This window comes from Mus caroli, chromosome 9 (assembly GCF_900094665.2).
Source record: "Mus caroli chromosome 9, CAROLI_EIJ_v1.1, whole genome shotgun sequence".
Lineage (NCBI taxonomy): Eukaryota > Metazoa > Chordata > Mammalia > Rodentia > Muridae > Mus > Mus caroli.
The window spans coordinates 72,183,205-72,208,570 of NC_034578.1; the positions used below are offsets into that span (position 1 = coordinate 72,183,205).

At 39.4% G+C, this 25,366-nt stretch overlaps 1 protein-coding gene across 7 annotated transcripts in view; it reads left to right on the forward strand.

Annotated features, from left to right (window-relative positions):
- Myo5a (myosin VA) overlaps positions 1-25,366 on the forward strand; it is a 154,300-nt gene that overhangs the window by 92,351 nt on the left and 36,583 nt on the right. For all 7 annotated transcript variants that reach the window (XM_021173409.2, XM_029481120.1, XM_029481122.1 and 4 more), the window contains exons 17-28: positions 2,215-2,301; positions 2,381-2,489; positions 5,126-5,337; positions 6,205-6,361; positions 9,651-9,890; positions 12,060-12,308; positions 14,622-14,715; positions 18,117-18,265; positions 20,385-20,498; positions 22,769-22,912; positions 23,130-23,183; positions 24,387-24,614. In XM_021173409.2, the coding sequence (XP_021029068.1) occupies positions 2,215-2,301; positions 2,381-2,489; positions 5,126-5,337; positions 6,205-6,361; positions 9,651-9,890; positions 12,060-12,308; positions 14,622-14,715; positions 18,117-18,265; positions 20,385-20,498; positions 22,769-22,912; positions 23,130-23,183; positions 24,387-24,614 (1,837 nt within the window). The remainder of the gene's footprint in view (positions 1-2,214; positions 2,302-2,380; positions 2,490-5,125; positions 5,338-6,204; positions 6,362-9,650; positions 9,891-12,059; positions 12,309-14,621; positions 14,716-18,116; positions 18,266-20,384; positions 20,499-22,768; positions 22,913-23,129; positions 23,184-24,386; positions 24,615-25,366) is intronic.

Genomic DNA, 25,366 nt, shown 5'->3' on the forward strand with positions numbered 1-25,366 from the left:
AGAGGTGAAAATAAATCCCTGGAGACGATTTCAAAATATAAATATTTCTCTAAGTTTAAAAGTAATCCATATATGCTGTTGGGATGGTTTTCAGGAGGTAATGCTAGGATTTAAGCAGTGTGAATTGGCATAGGTACCAGACTATTTAGCATTTACTCTTTGTGTGTGTGTGAAAGTGAAAGAGAGAGAGAGACAGACAGACAGACCGAAACAAGGTAATGTCACATGCTATAATTGCTACTTCATCTCTGCTCTTAACATCATTGACTGTGGACAGATCCTAGATTAGTATTTAAAGACCTACATTATTTATTGAATGGCTGCAGAGTATCTTATGGTATAGATAGTCCACAATCTATTTAAATCAGTCACTATGGATAGATTATTTAGGTTGTTACAACAGTTAAAATATGCTTCAATTAAATTACAATTACATCCCTTTCCTCCTTTCAGGCCCTCCCAGCTGCCCTTTCTCAAACCATTCCTAGGTCCCATAATAACAATTTTTAACAAATATGCTTTGCCAAATATTTCTGTACATCCTTAAGATAACATGATTCTAGAGGGATTTGTGGGTCCAAAGATCAAGCATATGATTTGATCATTATGCATATGAAATGAAATATCACATTTTATCCCATAAATAACCACACATACCATGTGCCAAATAAGAATTTTAAAATATATTTTAAAAAGACCAGGCATAAGGCTATAGAGATGGCTTAGCTCTTAAGAGCACTGGCTTCTTTTTCATGGTACCTGGTTTATTTCCCCCACACCCTGATGACAGCTCACAGTCATCTGTCACTCTAGTTTCACGTCATTTGACACCTTCTTCTGGCCTCTGACGTTGTGTAGATATACATGCAGGCAAACATCCATTTATACATAATAAAATATAAACAAATAAGTAGACAAAAAATAGACTGCCCATTTATACTGAAGGCTGCAGCTTCTACTCTACAGTGTATGAGCGACTCTGGTCTTGCTGGTCCTCCTGTGCAGATTCTGCCTTATATTTCAGGTTAGCCATATTCCTCATCGTCACTTAGATCCTCTCCCTTGGAGGAAGTGGGAGCAGGAAGAAGTTGCCACCTGACTGTGAAGTTGTATTAGCAAGCCCTGTCTCCTACCAGCAATCCGAGACCTGAGAAGACAGTATAGGAATGGGCTTGGACAGACACTCAGTGCTTAATTGTACTCAGAGCTTACTACCAACGGGAGTAGTCACCTGGCTAGAAGAACTTTCTGATACTTCTTTGATGTCATTAAACATAAACATGCCTTTTTTTTTTAATGTCTTTGTTCATTTTCTGTTTGACATAACAAAAATGTCATGACCAAGGCAATTTATAAAAGAAACTAATTTGGGGCTCACGGTTACAGAGTATTAGAGTCCAGGACCATCATAGTGGGGAACATGGCATGAGACAAGCTGGCATGATGCTGCACCAGTGCTGAGAGCTGACATGCTGATGAACAAGCAAAGTGCAGAAAGAAACAAGGAAAGCTAACTGGGAATGGCAAGGGCTTTTGAAACCCCAGTGACATATTTTCAATCCTCCTAATCCTTTCTAAGCATTTCCATTATCTGGGGACCAAGCATTCAAATATATGAGCAGATGGGGGGTCATCCTCACTAAAACCACCATCTTTATGATGAAATAAATGTGAAATGTAATACAAAATAAATACTTTTCATTGCTTTGAATGCTACAGTGCTTCATATGTACACAGTAAGTAGCTTATTGAGCAACAAGGTTGTTAAGGTTTTTTTGTTTTGTTTTGTTTTTAAATAACTGAATGGGATGTGTTTAATTTGTTCTTTCATGTTCATTGACCTTTATCCCAGGGGAGGAACATGTGCTCAGCTGATGGTATCTGAGCATTTTCAGTCAGGCTAAGCTATAAATACACACTCATTACAGGATGGGCACAGTGAGGGGCAACCCTGACTTCTTTATTTTAAGGATGTTCAGTGGACTTCCTGGTAAGACTGTATGTAGTGTGTCAACTGGAAGAGCTATCCCCAGCTCTTTATTTCTACTGCTAACTATCTCTTTGCTGCTATTTCATGGAGTTTTCCATTTTGATCACTGTTCCAGCTTTTGAATGCTTTGTTTTCTAGTTTATCTACTTGGCTCTTGACAAAATAATTTAACCCTTGATGGTCTGGGTCTTTTGTGACCTAACAGTTTTTGTTTCTTCATGCAGATTTGATGAGAAGAGGGCAGTGCAGCAGCTAAGAGCATGTGGTGTCCTGGAGACCATCCGGATCAGCGCAGCAGGGTTTCCCTCACGGTGAGCCCAGGCTTCCAGTGGAACTGAGCCTTCTGCGAGCAGTTCTTGAATAATAAGCTCACATGGGATTCTTTTCTAGGTGGACTTACCAAGAGTTTTTCAGCCGGTACCGGGTCCTAATGAAGCAAAAAGATGTGCTGGGAGATAGAAAGCAAACGTGCAAGAATGTATTAGAGAAACTAATATTGGTGAGAATGGTTTTCACTTAACTGTTTCTGGAAAGGTCTTGTCATTCTGAGCAAACTTCTGCGTTAAACAGCATAACCTGGATTATTTGACAGATAGTTAAGTATGGAAACATAAGTAGACAGATAGTTAAGTAGGAATAACATAAGATCATTCTCCGTGTTTAGTGTGATAGAAGGAATTGGATGCTGATAGCCAACACCGGACAGTTATTAGGCTAGACTTGAACTTGAGGTACAGTCCTTTAGATAGTTTGATCATTATCAACAAAAATGTTTTTAGTACTTAGTTATGGAAAACAACAGATATAATTAAAGAGGAAAGTCTATTTTTATTTTTAAAGACAATGCATTTTAAAGATGAGCCTTTAGATTATGTCTACGTCACATGTTGGGTAAGGACTGGAGAAATGGCTCAATAGAAGAGCATCTACTTGACTCAAGAGGACTTGAGTTCACTTTCCAGGACCCAGGTATGGTGGCCCACAACCACTTGTAACTTTGGCTCCCAAGGGAGCCAACACATCTGGCCTTCTCTGCCACTTATACTTTCACATCAATATCCTTGCAGAGACACACACATGCATACATATAACTGAACATCTTAAAATAATAAACATGGCCAAATACAATGCAGAGGAAGTAGAACCATTATGAGAAGGAAGAATAATTTCATGAGGTGTGAGATTTGAATCAGGCACTAAAGAATGGGTAAGTCTGGATAAAAGTGGACCTAAGCTATAAAGAAGTAGAAAATACAAGAATTTGCTTATGTGGCTGGAGAAATGTTTTAGAGTTCTTGCTTGCAGAGGACTTGAGTTCGATTCCCAGCATCCACACTGGATGGCTTGCAATTGCAATTCCAGCTCCAGGAGTCCAATGCCTTCTTCTGATTTATGTGGGCACCACATATACTCATATACTCATGTAGACCATACACATAATGAAATAAATCTGTAGAGCTAGAGAGAGCTGCAGTTAAAACATTTGCTGCTTTTTGCAGAGGACCTAGGTTTGATTCCCAGCACCCACCTGGCATATCATAACCACCCTTCCAGCTCCAAGAGGTCCAGCATCTTCTTTTGGATTCCACAGATACTAGTCACAACAAAGGAAATTTTGTTGGTCTGGGATGGGCCCAATAATTTAACAACCTTCTTCCCTATACTTTCTTTTATTATTATTCTGTAGATAGAACCCAGGGCTTTGCATATGCTAGGCAAATATTGTACCACTGAGCTAAATCCCATTATCATTTGCATTTCTAACAGTTCCCTGGGCCTACACAGTACATATAGAAAAATCTCTAATCTAGTCTTGATGAATTTGAGATTCATGAAATTGTTGATTAAAAATTATTTTTCTTGTACTTCACTATGAAGTACTTACTCATAATTACTAGCTATTAGTTAAATGTAATTCTTCTTTGATAATGTTTTTCCCCTTTGAGAGAAATAAGGATTCCTTTTTAGTAATGATTTTTAAGATTTAATGTGATTTTTGTTTTAGTTTTTGGTTTTGTTTTTTCAGTTTAGCCCCACTCCTTTCTAACTTGGTGTAGATGGGAATATGAAGCAGATGCTGAGACAACCATGCAGCTGCCTCCTCAACCCAGACCACTCCAGGCCTGGGCCCAGTGGAGGCAGAGGCAGTAGCTGAGAGCCGCAGTGGAAAAGGACCTAGCTAGGCTTCCTATGTAAATATTATTAAGTTATTTTAGATTTTTCAAATATATGTTATAGTTTCTAATTTTTAGCTTCATGTTTAAAGGGATGTGTACTTACTGCAAAGACTGAGTTTCTCTATTTTTTGCTTAGAATTTCAGATACAGTCCTGATTAATATATGTAAATTCCACTCTTCTTTTGATAAGAATATAGGCAATGATTTGCATACTTGCACCTGAGGTAAATCACCTCAGTCACATACCTATCTCCATTTACCCTACAGCTCTGCTTACAAACATCAGTGCAATATACAGAATTGTGTTTTTTATGAAAGAAATCTGATGCAATCTTCTAATATCTTGTAAGTCTTCTACAAGTTTTAGAAGGTTTTAAACACATTTATGAGGTTGTATCTATTTTTAGATCCTGTTGAGGTAAACTGATAACTACGTAGAAGCATCGTCTTCATCTGAACACAGGGGTTTGGAAGGATTGGTTATTGGTTTGTTTTTGTTTGTTTTTAACTTTTTATTTTGTGTGGTTTTCTTCCTGCCTTATTCTTCATCCTGGTGTTTTTGTTTCTTCAGCTGCTCATGGAGTGTACAGCCTGATGTAATCTAACAGCGGGTCAGTCAGAGGGAGTGTCAGCATCTCCATTTCCTTGAGGTGTTTAAAATCCAAACAAGCAAATAGTAGCTGCGTAGAATCCACAACCAGTTTTGGGCCTCAGATAATAATTCCAGGTAGAATAATTCTGGAAAATAACTCTTAGGCTACCATTTTCTCTAAAATCCTTTCTATTTAAACAACTTATAAAGGATCAACAATCTGGCTCCATTAGTTCATTGAAATGTATGTAGCTCAGGTTTTAGATGATAGATTCATCTTTTTACTGATTCTACTTCTATATTTTTCCATCTTTAATTTCTTTTATACAGTCATTATTTCTCCTTATGTTTTCCCTCTAAAATAGGACAAGGATAAATACCAGTTTGGTAAGACAAAGATCTTTTTCCGTGCTGGTCAAGTGGCCTATCTAGAAAAATTGAGGGCTGACAAACTTCGGGCTGCCTGCATCCGGATCCAGAAGACCATTCGTGGGTGGCTTCTAAGGAAGAGATACCTGTGTATGCAGAGGGCAGCCATCACAGTGCAGCGATACGTGCGGGGCTATCAGGCTCGATGGTAAGTCTCCTTATGGCCTCGTGGGCCTCGTGGGTTCATGGTCCATTCTAGAACAGGTCTGAATGAGAAGATAGTGGCTCACTCATTATTAGTTTCAAAGCTTAGCAAATTAACTCAGAAGACAATTTAAAGGAATGAAATCTTATGTAGAGTTACAATAATAAAGATCTGAATTGCTACCAACTTAAGTCCTTGGAATTTGTACATCTTTTGCTTTAACAGAGAACTTGAAGAAATTGTATGTAAATTAAAATAACCACAGATATGAGACACATAAACTTGACTCTACTGAGGAGCAATTAACTGAGAACAGTTTAGCAGAGAATTACATTTTAATATGAAATACTGAAATATACCCCCTTTTCCAAGACTAAATACAGAGTTAAATTAAAACAGTGGTGGAATGGTTTAAAAAAAAAAAGAAATACTGAAATATATAGACAGTTTTAGTTTAGAGGTACAAGTAGAAGTGAATTAATGATAAAGAGCATAACACCAAAACCAGCTCAGATTCAGGAAATAATGTTTGAGCAGTGATCTGAGATAACTCGTAAAGTCAGTTTGGAATTACAGCGTGCATCAGTTTGCTGTGTGAAGGGATCATAGCATGGAGCAGGGGACCTGTCCTGGAAAGAGTAAGGCTTTATGAACTTCTTTTCGTTTTTGTAAAATGTGGCAAGATGGGACATACTGCTGAGAAAATACTTCAGAAGCTAGAGGTTTCTGAACACATAAGTGAGTATAATGCTTATTCGTGGTGGATATTAGAATACAAACAGTGAGGTTCTGCTCAGGATACCTAAGACACTGACATTGATGGTTTGCAGTCTTGATGGCTGACAATGCACCCCTCTTGTCTTTGGGCAGCTATGCTAAGTTTCTGCGCAGAACCAAGGCAGCAACCACCATTCAAAAGTACTGGCGTATGTATGTGGTCCGCAGGAGGTACAAGATTAGACGAGCTGCCACAATTGTTATTCAGTCTTACTTGAGAGGCTACTTGACAAGAAATAGGTATCGCAAGGTAAGGCACTGTTTTCAAGGTTGTTCATGCATTCCATTAATATTAATCATAGTCTCCATCTGTACAAAGTACCTTCCAGACTGCTGTGGGCAAAGAAGCCATGAAGAAACAACCAACAATTGAATTGTATGCTAGTATTAAGTAATTAGATATACTTGTTAAGACAACACAAAAGAAAATGTACATCCCATTTCCATTTGTCTGTACAACTTGTAAAGCTGAATAAGTGAATGTAAAATGAAAATCACAATTGCTAAAAACAACAGTACTTATTTTCTCAGCCTTCAGCAGTACCACATTCACCAAAAGCCCAAGACAGAATGCATTCGTCATTCCTCCCAGGGGTGGCCTACAATCCTCTACCTGTGGTCACATTGCTCCTATCTCTGCTCTATTTTACATCATCTGTCTCTTACAAAAATAATCATGGGGCTGGTTAGACCCCTAGGACCCACATCATGGAAGGAGACAATCAGCTCACACATATGTTCCCCCACAAAATAACTATTTTTTAAAGATATTTTTTAAAATTTATGATGGTATTTAGATCCCACCTTCATAATTCAGGATAATATCCCTATCTCAAGATCTTTAACCTAGTTATGAAGTCCCTTTTTTCCAAATAAAATAACAACTACAGGTTCTAGGGATTAGTACATTATGCCATTGGGCCTATTATTCAGACAGATACAGAGAGGTAAGCTTTACAGATAGGTTAAGTATATGACAGAAGATCAACCTAAGGAGAAGAGCTTAGAAGAATTTATCATGGTAAAGAGGAAATAACTGTAATGTTTGTATAGTTAAAATTATATTGACTAGAATGTGGTGTGTCTTTGATTCAGTGTGTGTGCATGCGTGTGTGTATGCAAGTTGTGCATACTTATGTAGACACCAGAGAAGGACTCCAGTTGTCTTCCTTATTACCTTGAGACAGACTCTCACTGAACCTGAGGCTCGTTGTCTTAGCCAGGCTGGTCAGCCAGCAAACTCCCAAGATCAACTTGTCACCACCTCTCAGTTCTGGGGTTGGGTTATGGAGATAAGAGTCTATGCTCAGGTTTTTATGTGGGTTCTGGGGATTCACACTTAGGTTCTCCTGCTTGGATAGCAAGCAATTCTTATCCACTAGGCCATCTTCTAAGCCCAATAAATCTTTTTTGCATGTTGCACTGGGGTTGAATTCAAGACTGCACGTATAATAACCATGCAGTTGTCTACTAAGCTGTCTGTATTAAAAGTGTCCTTTGTATCTTAGAATAATTAATATTACTCTATAGATCATAGATCACCAATGAATCTTTTTAAAAGCATGCATGTGTGTGTGTAGAAGGGGCAGATACATATATGCCATTGTATAAGTGTGGATGTCAGAGGACAACTTTCAGGACTTGATTCTTTCCATTATGTGGGTCCCAGGAACAAACTTTCAAACTCTTCCTTAAAAATTGTTCACATTGTCTCTGCTTAATGGTTTTTAGTGACAAGAAATTTATTTCATGAGGCAACCATTTCTTATATACATATATATATTCATATATATATATATTTGTACATGTGTGTGAATATATATACATATATACATATATATAAAAAATGGAAGAGACTATCATGACTTTATTTTATATTTTCATGCTTTTAGCTTTTACTTTTAAGCTCTCTATTCTTTTTTTTATTAGGTATTTTTCCTCATTTACATTTCCAATGCTATCCCAAAAGTCCCCCATACCCTCCCCCCAACCCCCCTACCCACCCACTCCCACTTTTTGGCCCTGGCGTTCCCCTGTACTGGGGCATATAAAGTTTGCAAGTCCAATGGGCCTCTCTTTCCAGTGATGGCCAACTAGGCCATCTTTTGATACATATGCAGCTAGAGTCAAGAGCTCCGGGGTACTGGTTAGTTCATAATGTTGTTCCACCTATAGGGTTGCAGATCCCTTTAGTTCCTTGGGTATTTTCTCTAGCTCCTCCATTGGGGGCCCTGTGATCCATCCAATAGCTGACTGTGAGCATCCACTTATGTGTTGGACAGATGTTATACATACCCTAAGAGAACACAAATGCCAGCCCAGGATACTATACCCAGCCAAACTCTCAATTACCATAGATGGAGAAACCAAAGTTTTCCATGACAAAACCAAATTCACACATTATCTTTCCACGAATCCAGCCCTTCAAAGGATAATAACAGAAAAAAAAAACAATACAAGTACGGAAACCACGCCCTAGAAAAAGCAAGAAAGTAATCCCTCAACAAACCAAAAAGAAGACAGCCACAAAAACAGAATGCCAACTCTAAAAATAAAAATAATAGGAAGCAACAATTACTTTTCCTTAATATCTCTTAATATCTCTTAATATCAATAGACTCAATTCCCCAATAAAAGACATAGACTAACAGACTGGCTACATAAACAGGACCCAACATTCTGCTGCTTACAGGAAACTCATCTCTCTATTCTTCTACCTTGGCATTCATAACAAACTCCTGCTGCATTAGAAACAACAGCAATAGGAAATCCTACTAGAATGATATACCTCAAATGTGGCAGACAAGTACATCAGCTTTAGGCTGAGGAGGTGGCACTCACCTTTAATCCCAACACTCAGTAGACAGAGGCAGTTGGACCTCTGTGGGTTCGAGCCCAGCCCTGTCTACTTAGTGAGTTCCAGGCCAACCAGGACTACCTAGAGAGACCGTATCTCAAACAAACAAACAAAGTCACCTTCTGTGTTCAAGAGGGGGGTCAAAAAGTCATTAATAACCTTTCACTCTATCAGGGGTCAGCCTCTCAGCCAGTTTACTGGCTGTCCCCATGACCTAACACTCAGCAACTCAGTGTAGTGGGACAATCTCTGATTTTAATAATACATAGTTCATAAAGTACCTGGTTCTTAGTTTTATAAGGCCTCCTATCAGCAGAAATCATATACCAAGAAGGATACTGATGGACTTTTTGTGTGTGTGTTCCTCATAGAACTTTTTCCTTTTTGCAATCTGGTAATTTTTATTTAGACTGCTTTCAATTTTGTTTTGTTTGTACACACGCACACAATAAAATGTAATTAGAAAAGTGGATTTTGAAAGTTTATTTGAAATTTGGAAAGGAATATATTGATACACACACACACACATATGTGCCTTTATATTTCTGTGATGTATAATCCATGTAAGAACACTGTTGATTTAATTTGTCTTCCTCTCTAAGTATGGATTCTCAGTTTGACACACATAGACTTGAATTTTGAGTCTAGTGTAGAGTCTCAGGTTATCTTCGTTTTTCTGCAGATACTCTGTGAACACAAAGCAGTCATCATTCAGAAACGTGTCCGTGGCTGGCTGGCTCGTACACGTTATAAGAGGACCATGAAAGCCATCATCTACCTTCAGTGCTGCTTCCGGCGGATGATGGCCAAGCGTGAGCTGAAGAAACTCAAAATTGAGGCTCGCTCTGTGGAACGCTACAAGAAGCTCCATATTGGCATGGAGAACAAGATTATGCAGCTGCAGCGCAAGGTGGATGAGCAGGTGCGTTTTTATGGAGCCCTGAAGCCAGAGGTGGTTCTTAGTTACGTGCGTGAGGCTTAGAAACAGGCAGGATCTTTGTTTTAACACAGCCTACTCTACACCTGTGTGATCGTGAGTCACATTGTACTTTATACTTCCCAGACCTCCTTCACCACTTATCTGTATGTGCATACTCTCCAACGGTTGTTTGCCATGGCAGTGGCAAGAGAAGCAGGAAGATATCCATGTGTCTGAGAAGCCCACAGTCTGTTTGCAGAGAGGAAATTCTATTGCTTAGCATAGTTACTAAACAGTATTTTGGCAATGCAAATGCTATAAAGGTAACTAAGAATGTGTACGTGAGAGATAAGGAGAGCTAGGGGAGAAGGGCCACAATGAAATAGGATTTGTGAACTCTCTGAATGCAATGAGAAATATGAGATTTGTGAAGAACTAATCTACTTCTAGTCTGCTTTATCATTCTCAAACATCGTCTATCTAGAACATGGTCTTATTTTTGTATTAGCCTCAAGTTCTGACCTGTGGTAGGTAGAAACTATCAGTGAGCTAAAACCTCAGGCCTTGAGATAAATGTAGTGACTTAAGCCTGTGTTCTAGGTATAGAGGAGGCTGAGCGTAGAGAACTGCCTCAAATTAAAGGTCACCCTGGATTACAGTGTGAGACTATGTCAAGGCTCTTATTGAAATGCACAGGCTGGCCTTGAAGCTGCAGTCTTCCTGTCTGCCCATCATGTAGATGAAATTACAGGTGTATGCTATCACATCCAGCTTTAGTGCATGGTTTTAATATTACTCTAATGTATTTTCAAAAGGCATGTATCCATTTCCTTATCTTTTAATTAACTATTATTTATTTATTTTCATTTTATGTGTATTGGTATTTTGCCTGCGTGTATGTCTGTGCACCATGTATGTGCCTGGTGCCTGTGGGAGCCAAAAAAAGGTCAGATTCTCTAAAAATGGAGTTACAGATGGTTATGAGCCACCATGTAGGTACTGGGAATTGAAGCAAATTTTCTGTAAGAGCAGCCACTGCCCTTAATCAGTGAGCCATCTCTCTAGCCCCTCCACCTTACTTCTGGATTAAAAATTAGGAAATTCTGGGCCTGAAGGGATGGCTTAGTGATTAAGAGCATTCCAGAGTCCTCCAATTTCAGATTTCAGCACCCTCTAGGTGGTTCACAATCATCTAAAACTGTACTCCAATGGGATCTGATGCCCTTTTCTGGTGTGCAGACATACAGACAGACAAAACACCCACATACATAAAGTACATAAATAAATAAATCTTTACAAAATAGTTAGGAACTTAAGAACTTACTGAGAAACTGTGATTATGAGAAAACCAAATCTTTGTTGTATATTATATAAAATAGAATTAATTGCTTAGTGCTTCATTATTTATATAATGAAGAAGCTATTGGTTAGATTTTGGAAAGTGCCAAGCAGGTTAGGAACTAATGCCCATATTCTTACCCACATACACTAAGGAAATGTGTTGCCATTTTGTTCTGGTTCTGATGTTCAATGTGGTTGTTTTGTTGTTGTTTGATCATTTGGTTTGTTTGTTTGTTTGTTTGTTTGTTTCAAGACAGGGTCTCATGATTTAGACCAGGCTGGCCTGAACTCACAAAGATCCACCTGCCTCTGTCTCCCAAGTGCTAGGATTAAATGAGTGTGCCACCACACCCAGCTCAATGTTGTTTTTACATCAAGGTTATAGTGTGATCATTTTAGTACAGCAAATTTGGCCATCTCGATGCTATGATAATGTCATAAAAATTTATAGCTGGAATATCATGGCATAATCTTAATCTAACCACCTCAGGTAGAGGCAGGTGGATCTTTATGAGTTCAAGGCCAACCTGTTCTACATAGTGAGTTCCAGGCCAGCTAGGGTTATATAGTGAGACCTTGTCTTGAAAAAGAATTCATAGTGGACTTGTTGGTGCACACCTATAATGTGAGGATCATGAGTTAGAGGCTTTGGGGTTGCATGATAAGTTCTGGAACAGCTGGACTAAATAATAAGACCCACTCTCCAACACAAAACGGAAGGAAAACCTAGAAGAGGCTAATTAGTCGGCATCTAATGGTTTCCTCACTGCATACATTTGGTCACTCATATTATTAATATTTACTTATTGTTATTAATGTTTATATTTAAAGAATAAAGACTACAAATGCCTCATGGAGAAACTGACCAATCTGGAAGGAGTATACAACTCTGAGACTGAAAAACTACGAAATGATGTAGAACGTCTTCAGCTAAGCGAAGAGGAAGCTAAGGTTGCCACTGGGCGGGTCCTTAGTCTGCAGGAAGAAATTGCAAAACTCCGAAAAGACCTGGAACGAACTCGATCAGAGAAAAAGTCTATTGAAGAAAGAGCAGATAAATACAAACAAGAAACTGACCAGGTAGGAAACAATATTCTTATCCTCATTGGCCCTTGCAACAAAGTAAACGCTGTAATCCTGACCTAGTCCAAGTGAGTCTATATTCATTTTAATCAAAGACATATTGCAAATTTTATTGGGCTTATTGTTTGTACCAGTGATTTCCAAATACCTCTGCCCCATGATCAACAAGTAAGCTATAGTCTTGGAGTATAACATTTAACTCTAGTAAGAACAGAAACAAAGCAACCAACAGTGAAATTAATATCTATGTATTGTGTTAGTCTGTGTCTTAGTTAGGATTTTATTGCTGTGAAGAGACACCATGATCAAGGTAGCTCTTATAAAAGAAAACATTTAATTGGGGCTGACTTCCAGTTTCAAAGGTTTAGTCCATTGTCATAGTGGTGGGAAACATGGAAGCATCCAAGCAGACATGGTGCTAGAAGAACCAGAAGTTCTACATCCTGATCCAGAGGCAGCCAGGAAGAGACTGGCCTCTAGAAGACAGCCAGCAGGAGGGTCCCTCTTCTGTATTGGGCAGAGCTTGAGCACTAGGAGCCCTCAAAGCCTGCCTACTCAGTGACACACTTCTTACAAATACATATACATATATATCATATACCTTCTAACTTAATTCATTTGAGACAAGGCCTTATTTTGTAGCCCTAGATGCCCTTGATTTACTGTATAGATCAAGCCAGTCTCAAACTCATAGAGACCTGACTGCCTCTGCCTCTCAGGTGCTGGGATTAAAGGCATGTACCACTATGCCTCACCCCAGTTTCCTTCATTTCTTAAGCATACAGTTACGTGGAACTAAGTACATCAATATTGTTCTAAATTCAGTACTTATTTAAACATCAATTTTAAAAAAGGATCTATTCTTATGAAATTCTTAGAAGGTATCACTTGGAAAAGTATCTCTTAAATATAAAAATGGAAGTATCAGAAAGCCCTCAGTGGAAGGATTATAAGAGCCGTAAGCCAGGGAGAACTACCTAGAAACAGTGTCTTTAGGACATCACATTACTACTGAACTCATGAAAACCCAGCAGCTACCTACACAAGATTGGCCAGTCAACATTCCGGAATAGGTGACAGAGGAGCTCACAAGACTCTACCCATAGCTCAGGAGCTATGGGCAGTTGATGCCTGTTGGGAGAGGGAGAATTCGTTTTCTTCTGGATAAGGCCCCTGATAGGTTGCCCCACAGTGCAGTGACTTGGCCCCACACCCATGTTTATAAAACAGAAAGAATGTTAAGTTGAAAGAGAGTTGTTAGGCATGGGATCCAAGAGGAGTAGCTTGTTAAAAATTCATTGTATACACACGTGGAATTCTCAAAATAAAAATGATTATATTTTAAAAAGAATTCATGGGCTTGGAGAGATACCTCAGCTGTTAAGTGCATCTCTTGCCCTTTCAAGGACAAGAGTTTAGTTCCCAGACTACACATCTGTAATTCCAGTTCTAGGGGGTTCAGCACTCTTTCCTGGCTATAGATACACCCACACATGAAGCATGCACTCATACATACACATAAACATTATTTTGAATGACTCATATCCCTAATCTCTTTAATCTGCTCATTTGAGTTGCAGTGTTCTGGTGGTACAGTGAAAAGGTGTTTGATGGCTAGTCTAAGTTGTCAACTTGTCATACTGAAAAGAGGGAGTCTCAAAGAAATGCCTTTATCACAGTTTCCTTGAGTATGTCTGTCAATAGCTAGTTGACAATGGGAGGGTCCAGGCCACTGTGATTGGTAACATCCCTAGCCATGTGGGCCTGGGCTATATAAGAAAGATAACTGAATGTCAGCATAGAAGCAAGCTTAACTCCATGACTTCTTCAAAATCCTGCCTTGGCTTCCCTTAATAATGGATTGTGACATGAAAGATAACCCTTTCCTCCACAAGTTGCCTTTGGTCAGAGTGTTCTGTCAGAACAATAGAAATCAAAATAGAACATGACTTTGGGAACAGATGTTTACTAGATGCTAGCCAGATGCTAAGTGTTCACAGTACCAAGTCAAACAAGCACCATCACTGTCCTGGTCCTCCAAGAAATGTCTGGTCTGCTGGAGAAGACAAAAAATAAGGCATTCATAAGGACATAAGAAGCAAATGCAGAATCTTGCAACAGCCCAGAGAAAAGGCCTTTATTGGAGGGGTTTTTTATGAAGTTTCTCTGGAGAGACTTAATTTGAGACAAGTGTGACAGGTGACAAGACATAAGTAATAAGTAGTTGAGGTCATGAGGCAGAGTCAGTGACTGTCGTGTGGGACATCTCAGTCTGCTGCAGCCGCCTCAGCTTGGTGTTTCATTTCATAGCTGGTGTCAAACTTGAAGGAAGAAAATACTTTGCTGAAGCAGGAAAAGGAGACCCTCAATCACCGCATTGTGGAGCAGGCGAAGGAGATGACAGGTAAGGTTTGTGTGCTCTCAACCTAGCAAACAACAAACTTCAAACCTAGGTTTTGTAAGTTTGGCATTATGTTCTCAGTTACAGTAATGCTTAGAGCTGAAATAAGTTTTAAAAGTTTTGGCTATCATCTGTACATTCACAAGCAAGAGTTCCAAACATTGTAATAAAATTAGTGAACTTACAAACTCGATCTCTGGTCTCTGTGTGTCAATATGAAATTACATTCAGTAATATCATATGTAGCTTCTTAGAATTTTGCTTTATATGTATGTTTTTAATTTATAGGATTCTGTTGATTTAATAAGAATTCTTGAGCTAGTATGTTCTCTTATATATGCACACACAAACATACACCTGTGCATTTGTTTCTTTAGTCCAGACTGGCTTTGAACTTGAAGCCTTCCTGCCTCACCCTTCCAAATGTGCCTCCACACCTGGCTATTTGTATATTTTCAAACTTCATGATTGTAAATATTTGTAAGAACATACAATAATTTGGTATATATGTAGTATGTGTAATGATCAAATCAAAATAATTAACATTTTCATTGCCTCAAAATCTGTCCTTTCTACTTGTGAGGATTCTTCTCACTCTTCTACTCAGCTGTATTTTGGGATCTTTATCTAACTTCTCTCCAATTCCTTCCCCCGCCCCGCCCCGCCCCGCCCCGCCCCGCCCCGCCCCCTAACTCCCTGCGCTGGCTTTCCCAGTCCCTGGTGACCATCTTTTCCATATTCTCTTCTATCAGATTAAAGCATCTTTAATGAGTGAGAACATACACTGTCCTGGGCCTCACTTATTTATATCTTACTAAAACGATTAGTGTCATTCTAAGTTCAACTCTCTTTGCTACTAAACTAAAAATGAAAACTAATTTTTAAAATAAAGGACTAAGTAAAGATGTACACTTATTCTTCGATTCTGGGGTTGATTAAAATGCTCATAAATAAAAGGAACCCCTCAGATTGGCCTATGCACATCTCTCTTAATTGCTAACTGCTGTAGGACGGCCCAGCCCACTGTGGGTGTTAGCATCCCTAGGCAGGTGCCTGGGAGCTGTATAAATAAAGGTAGCTGGATGTGAGCCTATAAGCAAGCCAGCAAGCAATATGGTTTCTGCTTCAGGTTCTACTTCTAAGTTCCTACTTGAGCTCCTGCCCTGATTTGCCTCAAAAATGGACTGTAACCAGTAAGGTAAAGAAATCCCTTTACTCAGTGTTTTATCACAGTGGCAGATGGAGGCATTCTGAAAGTAATCCAGAGTACAGCTTAGAGAGGTGGTAAGGAAAGAGCCAAACAGGTCCCTTAAGACCGTGGTGATAAGAGCTTTCTGTACTTTCCCTACAATTAAAGGTGGTAGAGAGGAAGAAGAAGAAATCCTGAAATTAATACATTAAAACATTTTTTAAGTTTTTGTGTAAAAATAATTTTAAAATTCTAAGTTTTCCAGCTCTGGCTCCCAGAATGATGATGACTCTGAGACTAAGTTATTATTAACTGCTTGTGCCATACGCCTCAGCTCATTCTCTAACTAGCTCATAACTTGTGTACCTTACTCAAACTTTTCTTTGTCTACCATGTAGTTAGTTAGCTACCGTGTGGTTAGTTACCTCTCTTCAGTCCTGGCTCCATTCTCTCTCTCAGCGTCTCCCTGGGTTCATCTACCTGTCTCTCGAAGCTCTCTTCACATCTCTCTTTTATCACTTTCTATTTCCCAGAATTCTCTCTCTTCCTGCCAATGTCCCACCTTCTATTTCCTGCCTCAGTTCATTGGACATTGGCTTTTTATTGACAGGTAATGCTTATAAGAGATTCTCTCTACACTTATGTATATTGATGTTTTGTCTGCATTTACACCTATGTACTGTTGTGTATGCCTAGTGTCTGTAGAGATCAGAAGAGGGTACTGGATCCCCTAGAACTGAAGTTACAGATTACAAGGCACCATGTGGGTGCTGGGATTAAACCTAGGTCCTTTGGAAGAGAGCCAGTGTTCTTGATTGCCGAGCCCACACACATAGATTCTTTACTTCTTATTACCTGCACTTAGTGGCTAATCTCTGAACTCCAGACTATGTCCAGCCAAAAGCAAGCTCCCGGCATAAAGGGCAGTGAGGTGGGTAACTGGAAAACTTAGGGTTCCTTGAGCAGCACATGAGAGGTGGCAGCGCCTTAGCGTTCAAGTTAGACATGGAGGGTAATGATGACAGGAGTTCAGGGTGCTAGAAGAATATATAACAGAACCATGGGACTGACACACAGACAGAAACTATAGAGCAGGAAGGTCAAGCTCCTTAAGACACCATTCTCCTAAAGAATGGCTCTTTGAATCATTATTTGGTCAAAATAATTTATGAATATCATAGTTAATAAGATGGCTCATCACCAGACCTAAGGACTTAAATTCAATCCCTGAGACACACACATGATGGATGAAGAGAATCCATTCCCATAAGTTGTTGTCTTGCTCCAACATGTATACTATGACATACACACACCTACACACACAATATTTTATTGGATTTTATGAATAGCCTAAAACAACGATATTGGATTAAAAGATATGTGTGCCACTGCAAGAGAATGCTAACTGCTTTGTTTTGTTTTATTATTGATTACTAGAAAGGCATGTAATGGAAATTTATCCAGACTTTCTTGTAGTCTCAGTGTAGTGGTACACACCCATAATCCCAGCACCGAGGAAGCTGAAGCAGGATAGACTGCATAGCTCTAGTGCCAGGTTAGGCAGAGCCACATAGCAAGACTGTCTCCGGAAACAAACAAACAGGAATGTGTTTAATCAGTACATGAAGTACTGCGACCAAAGCTATAGTCCATGGAGAGCTCTGTAGATGAGGTTGTCACAGTGATTTAAGTTGGGGTCATGCTTCCTTCTCTCCTGCATTCACAGAATTCTCTCACAGGCTTAAAAGTCAGTTCCACTAAGAAACTGGAAGTCAGTGCAGCTGTTTACATTCTTGAATTCTATGGAGTCACTTTTGTACTCATGTCCCCTTCCAGTTTTGAGGGAAGATTGTGTTTGTTCTGTTTTGTTCTATAAATTTTATTATAACATTGAACAGATTCCTGGGCAATACTTCATCCTAGGTTGAATAAAAGATGTAATCTAGATGATACGTAAGAATGGAATTGCCATCCTCTCTGGCACAAGGAACAGCTTTTTTTATTGATTTCTTCCTCTCACCTGTGGCCAGGCATGCTGTTCAGGGGCTTTTGCTTTAGCCCCTGAGCTGCTTCTGTTGCTGGGGGGAGGCCGCGCTTCCTCATCTGTCTCTTTGGACTGCTTTAAAGGCTTTCTTTAGCCACTTTTGTGGCCTGACATGTCACCTGTCACCAATTTACCAGGCCCTGGTCTTCAATATCTTCTTGCACATTTCAGAAACTATGGAGAGGAAGTTAGTAGAAGAGACAAAACAACTGGAGCTTGACCTGAATGATGAGAGGCTGAGGTATCAGAACCTTCTGAATGAGTTCAGTCGCCTAGAGGAGCGCTATGATGACCTCAAGGAAGAGATGACCCTGATGCTGGTGAGTCCAACACTCTTCTTGTTTTGTTTTGCTTTTTTTTTTTTTTCCTTTTTTAAAGAGTCTTGCTGTATTACTAGCTTTAGGCTCATGAGCCTTCTATTTCTACTTCCTAAGTGCTAGTTTGTGGGCATGGTCTGTGATATGTGGGTTCTGCTTTTTGTTTTTATTTTAATGAAAATTTTTAGCCATATATAAAAGTAAGTAGAACCATAGAATAAGCCTCCATGTGCCACATGCACCTGTCACCCAGTCCCCAAATAGCCAACACATCTCTGTCTTCTCGTCTACCCACCTCCATCTCGTGGGTTATAGTAGTTAAAGGGAACCCAGAAGCCATGCAACCTTATCCAAACGTTCTTCAGTAAAGTCAAATACTTTAAAGATGGAGCTATGAGATAGTATAAAGTTGGCATATCAAGACTCTGCTTCCTACACTGAATGACAAGTGTTAATCTAGTATATTTATATTACATTTTTATTGTATAACTGTTTTCTTCCCTGGAGCTTATAATGTCCAAGTTAAATTCCCATAGAGAGAAAATTTAGTCCCTGTTTAGAGTAATTTGTGTTAACTGTCCCGAAGCTCTTCCGTCCTTGCCAGTGCACTTTCCACACACAGAGCTGTTCTACTCGTCTTGTTAGCAGGAAGCCAATTTCTCTGGCTCTTCTGTTCCTTAAAGGTAACCTAGTAGAGCAAGTGGCCAGAATGCCCTAAAATAGATCTCATAAAAAGTGAAATAAGTTGGTACCTGTAGGATAGAATATTTACTTCAAATTTTGTTAATAGAAGGATTTGACTGACAGATTTTAAAAACATAACAAACTAGTGTTTGCAAGACTTCACAAATGAGAAAGGGAAGTCAAAAGCACATTTAAATCCCCCATTGGATGACTGTTCTGCACCTTACTAGTCTGTCCTAGTTTACAGTAGGAGAGGACCACTGTGATCTATGATTGGTAAATCTGAAGAACTTTGGCTGATCCCGGCTGTTTAGGCCCACTCAAACCTCTCCTCTTTCACATCCTGTCCCCTTCAGCTTTCCCTAGCGTTCCGTTCCTCTCCCACAGTGTTCTGATTCCCCACAGTTCCATTCTTTGGTGTATTTTTGTTTACTCTACTTACTTATTGGAAAACTGTACCACATTTACAGTTAATCTGTGTTTCCATTATAATTAGGACTAAGCTTTGCATTTTACTGGGTACTTTGATGGCCACTGGCTACTTAGAAAACTATTCAAAGTACCACTAGAAAAGAAATGATTCTTTGAGTTTTCTCCGCATTGGATCGAGTAGGCTGTCATGGAATGTCCTGCTTAACTTTTTCATTCCCTGAGTTTTCTGAACACTGATTGATACAGTAATTATGTGCCCTAAATGTATCATCAGGATTCATGGTGAATTTTGAGAGCATCTAGCTTACCTGCCCTGTACTGTCTCATTCCCTCTTCTTACTCTACAGATTTTCATGTGTAAAAGTGACAGAAATTATAGTCACCTATATAACTTTACTTATTTTTAACCACTTATGCTCAGTTACCATGTAATGAATGGTTATGCCTGTTGTTGTTCAGCATATTTTATGAACTTTCTGGTAATTTTTATTTTATCATGTTACTAAAACTATTACTTGTACAAAGTAACTGAATAACTTAAAACTTTAAAAACCCAAAGAGAGGCTTGAAGAAGCCCTCTTGGTAGAGTCCTTGCTTAGGATCTAAAGACCTATATTCCATCCTCAGCACTCATAAATAAGGTGTAGTAGTCCATGCCTATAACCCCAGTACTCAGGAGGTAGAGGCAGGAGGATCAGAAATTTAAAGTCATCTTCTGCTACATAGAAAATTCAAAGCTAACCTGTTCTACAGAGACCTGGGGACTCTGCTGATAGTCACAGGAGAGCTACATCTACAGTTCCTGCTTTGCTGGTACAATTTTCTCACTGGGAACGTCAACCCCTTATAAGAATTTGGTCAAGACAAGATGGAACCCTAGAGCATTTAGCCACCAGTGCAAATCACTGAGTGAAGATTACAATGAAGACGCTGTGGATATTATTTTCACTGTGCATAGTTCTATTATTATGCTATCTGAGCTGAACTTGGGTTGTTTACCTTACAGAATGTGCCTAAGCCAGGACACAAGAGAACAGACTCTACCCACAGCAGCAATGAGTCTGAGTACACCTTCAGCTCTGAGTTTGCAGAAACTGAAGACATTGCACCAAGAACAGAGGTGCGTTTATCTCTCACGAAAAGTAGGATGTTCATGCTTCTATTGACAGGCAGCATTTCCAAAAACTGGTTTATGTATTCTTAATTAGTTGTATCCATATGTACTTATTGCACGTGTTTTTGCCAATACATGTACTAGTTTTTACTTGTTTATTTTGGTGTTAGAATTGAATCAAGCATCTTATATGTGGTAAGCATGTGCTCTGCTACTGAGCAATATTCCCAGTCCCACATTATAATTTTAATGTAAATTTCATAGCAGTAGTTTCTTTACTGTCCCCATCATGGCTGTATCCCTCAGCAGTTTCTGCAGATAACTCAGCTGCTGGCTACAATTGCCCTGGAGCCCTTGCAACATCTATAGGGCCACTCTGGGTTTGGAGCCATTGCTTTTCCTTGCTTCAATCAACTATTGGAGTCCTGCCTTATTTATGAGCTTCCTTTGCATCAAACCTAAGGAAAGGGCCACCATGACTTCCTCAACTATGGCAGGAGAATTTTGAAATCCTTGCCAAACCAGTGGTGGTAATTTTATTAATAAATTCCATAATCTTAATGATTATCTTCAGTTATTTTTTAAAAGATTTATTTATTTATTTCATGTATGTGGGTACACTGTCGCTGTCTTCAGACACACCAGAAGAGGGCATTGGATCCCCATTATTGATGGTTGTTAGCCACCATGTGGTTGCTGGGAATTGAAGTCAGTACCTCTGGAAGAGCAGTCAGTGCTCTTAACTGCTGAGCCATTTTTCCAGCCCGATTGGTATTATTTTTAAGGTCCATTTCAAAGTTTCACTCACTCAGTAACTGCTTCGATGACGAAGTCCTTCCTTAAAAGAGAAGGAAAGAAAGATCCCACAACTCCTCTTATCCAGATGGTCTAATACCCCTTCTTTTTCATGTGGTCCAGAGAAGTCCAGTGGCTTCTCTACTTGCTGTAAGTAGATATGCAAGTGGGCTAAGGGCATCATATGGGCACTCTGACATGATTACCATTTGTTACATTTCAAGTTGGTTTGTATTTGGAAAATATTATCTCATGTGCCCTACCCTTTTCCTATTCTCATATTCCTTTCTGTAGAATTTTGTTCACAGCCTAGCAACCAATGGATTCTGTATATAGCATTAACTGATAACTAAGAAATTACCCCATTCTATTTTAATAAGATTCTTTCTTAATTGCCCATTCAAAATCCAAAGGAATAATTTCCAGTTAATAACATTTTAAGTATCATGAATAGAAGTACTATGTTCATTTATAGGATGGAAGATTCTATTACAATTTTTTTGAAAGTTAAAGTTTCAAGGACATATGCATCACTAATAAATGAAGAGATATCAAGATATTTAAATGGACTGTTTAATTATAAATCATCTAAATGCTAGTATTTGCAGCTGCTTTCGGTGGGCCAGCACAATGGCTCAGAGGGGAAAGTGCTTAGTGTGCAGGCTTAGTGACCTAAGGTCCAGCCCTACCACCTATGCTGGAAGGAGAGAACCAACTCCTACAAGTTTTCCTGTGACCTCAATTCAAGTACCTTTTAACTTTATGAAAAGCCAAAGAATAAAATTTAAAACAGCATTGAAATAACACTTTGGGGCAACAGAGATGGAATTTGTTTGTTTGTTTGTTAAAGCAGTGACTGTTGTCCCATGAATCCTTATCATTATTGGTGGAAATAAAAGTTGCCCCAGCCCGCCAGACTTCCAACTGTTATGTTGAGATATTTATGTTCTTAGATGTGTATTTTAGTAACAAAAATTAGATACCATCTCATTGCCCATCAGGAAGACAATGACTAAACAGCTGGTGGTTCACCTGACTATCCAATTAGACAGATAATTAGAAAACAATTACAGGAAGCACTTTGGGTTACTGTGTCAGCTCTCTGGCCCTATAGTCTTAATTCTTAAACAGATTCCTAGGGTAGGTGTGAATACACACCTAAATTTTAATAAATGCACCTAGATTTCCACAGGCTCCTTTATATGTCACCAATATAGTATGAGACACAATTGCTAACACGGGACATTATTAACTTTGAAATGCCACCTCAGGGCTATCTGCAAGTCAAATCAGAGAGACATAGTCTCTCAGTGTTGTTCAACTTGCACTTCTCCAATCATTAGCTAGGACAGACGTAGCTTGGTTTTGTTCTTTGGATGTTTACATTTCTTCTGTGTTTGACTATCTTACTATTGAAGTATTTTCTCTTTGGTTTATGAGTCTTCTGGCTTTACTTGATTCCTATGGTTTCTGGGTTTTAGGAGCCAATTGAGAAGAAGGTGCCTCTGGATATGTCACTATTCCTTAAGCTCCAGAAGCGTGTCACAGAGCTGGAACAGGAGAAGCAGCTGATGCAGGATGAGCTGGACCGCAAGGAGGAGCAGGTGCTTCGCAGCAAGGCAAAGGTAAAGAGCAGTGGCCTGTCCCAGGACTGAGGGCGGCCCAGGGAGGCCAGGTTGTCCCTGTGTCTCTCTGTGTTCTCTGAGTTCCTTTGCTGTGCAGTACTTGGTTAAAGTTGTGAATGCTTTGACACAACACTGCATTTTGTAAAGCAGCTAAATATTCTAATAGTAAAAATTTGAAAATTAAAATACAAGATTTTTACTTTATTTTTCTCCCCAGGAAGAAGAAAGACCACAGATAAGAGGTGCTGCACTGGAGTATGAGTCTCTCAAGGTATTGAAAAGCTCACCCCAAGACTTTGAATACTTTGTTTTGACAAGAGAGCTACTCAGAATTCGTCTTTTCTCAGAGAACATTCTTTTGGGGGAGGGTGGAAAGGGTTCGAGACAGGGTTTCTCTGTGTAGCCCTGGCTGTCCTGGAACTCACTTTGTAGACCAGGCTGACCTTGAGCTCAGAAATCCACCTTCCTCTGCCTCCCAAGTGCTGGGATTAAAGGCGTGCGCCACCACTGCCTAGCTCAAAGAACATTCTTTGCTGAAGGTTCTAGCTTAAATCTTACTCAAGCACTAGTCCTAGCCTTTGTAGTTTGCTTTTACAAATTCATTTTCATCTAAGTAGAACTTCACCCTGCACAAGAATAGGAGGTAGCAGCCATTCAGCCACAGTAGTAAAGATTATGAACTCTTATCCAGCTCCTTGGTGCAAATGCTCCCATCCAGAAAAACCTAACTGAGGGTGACGGGCAGACTAAAGGCAGGGGGTAGCAAGCTACTCTCTAAAACATCCCCTGTCTCACGTAAACATAGATAAATGAAATGAGTTAAGCATTAGTGGTTCTCAAAGTTAGTTCTCTATTAGCAAAATTAGTATCACCTAGTCCCTTGTTGGAAGTGCAAAAATTTTAGGCCTAACACCACTAGACATCAAGTGAGAATCAGATAGTTGAGGCTCAGAAATGTGTGTTTTAACAGGAACTCCAAATGACTGTAATACATGTTAAAGTTTAGGACACATTGCATCAGATCGTCAGCATCCAAGTAAAGACATTTTTTTGTTTTCTGTCTCTTATATGAGCAATGCAAAATTGATTACCAGTGAGTAGAGGATTGAAAGAGAGCACTGGTAAATACTTCAGGGGGCCACTCAGTCGACCAGTCATTGGAAACACCCTGACAGCTGTACATCCTTACATACATACTTGCAAACAAAGCCTGGGCTTCTCAGGACTGGCACTCAGCCATCTCTGCATCCTGGAGTATTCCCCAAGTAAATTTGCCCCTGGAATTGGGGTTGGAGATGCAAACTGTCTTTTACATTGTTCAGTTCACACTGATGTCACACTTAGTCTGAGAGACCATTCATAAGAGTGGAAGTTAACGTCCTTTCTACAATTTTCCCATCACTTAGGGGAGGTTGAGTTTTCCAATGCCAAGATGAGGATGAAACCAGTAAACTCTTCCATCTTTTCCATTCAGCGTCAAGAACTGGAGTCAGAAAACAAAAAACTGAAAAATGAGCTGAATGAGTTGCGCAAAGCCCTCAGTGAGAAAAGTGCCCCAGAAGTGACTGCGCCAGGTGCACCTGCTTACCGAGTCCTCATGGAACAGCTGACCTCCGTGAGCGAGGAGCTCGATGTCCGCAAGGAGGAAGTCCTCATCTTGAGGTCGCAGCTGGTGAGCCAGAAAGAAGCCATCCAGCCCAAGGTAAGCTCGTGCGCGTGTTGAAGGGGAGGCATGGTGACTGGCCTCCATTTCTTCTTAAGCTTTTCCTCCAGTTTGTCAGGAAACAAACACTTAAGAGCAACTGCAAAAGCCATTGGGTTGCTACGTGTCTTTCAAAGTTTCATCGCCACAAGCCAAGGATACTTTTTAAAAATATATATACTTGCCATTCATAACAGTAATCTTCCCTCAGTAAATTCTGAGCTAAAGTAAAATGCATTAAATATAAATATCTACAAATTGTTGTGGTATATAGTGGTATTAAGTCTAACTGTAAAATTTCTTGTTGAAATCGGCCTGCTTAAGTGGATAGAAAATGGTTAGAAATGAAATCAGTTTGTGGGAATTACAAGATGATTTCTGTTCGCTCCCAGGAGTTCCTGTCAGTAGGGAGAAGTCAGGAAGAGCTGTTTCTGTGGAGTCAACAGAGAGTACTCTGTGCTGTCCCCTTGCCTGGTGCAGTCTCATGTGGGTTCTCAGACTTGAACAGGCTGGGCTTAGAAAGGAAAGAAAGCTCTCTATGCTTCCTGGACAAAGACAGAATCAAAATCCTTTCCTCTTCTCAGCAAGCTGATAGTCTCTCTTTTTCTCTTTAAATTTACAAATTATATATATATATATATATATATATATATATACACATATATACATATATATGGAGTATAATTGATACTCTCATAGGAAACTTTTGTGAAAATTATTGAAAAATAAAAATGGAAGCAAAGGACCTTAAC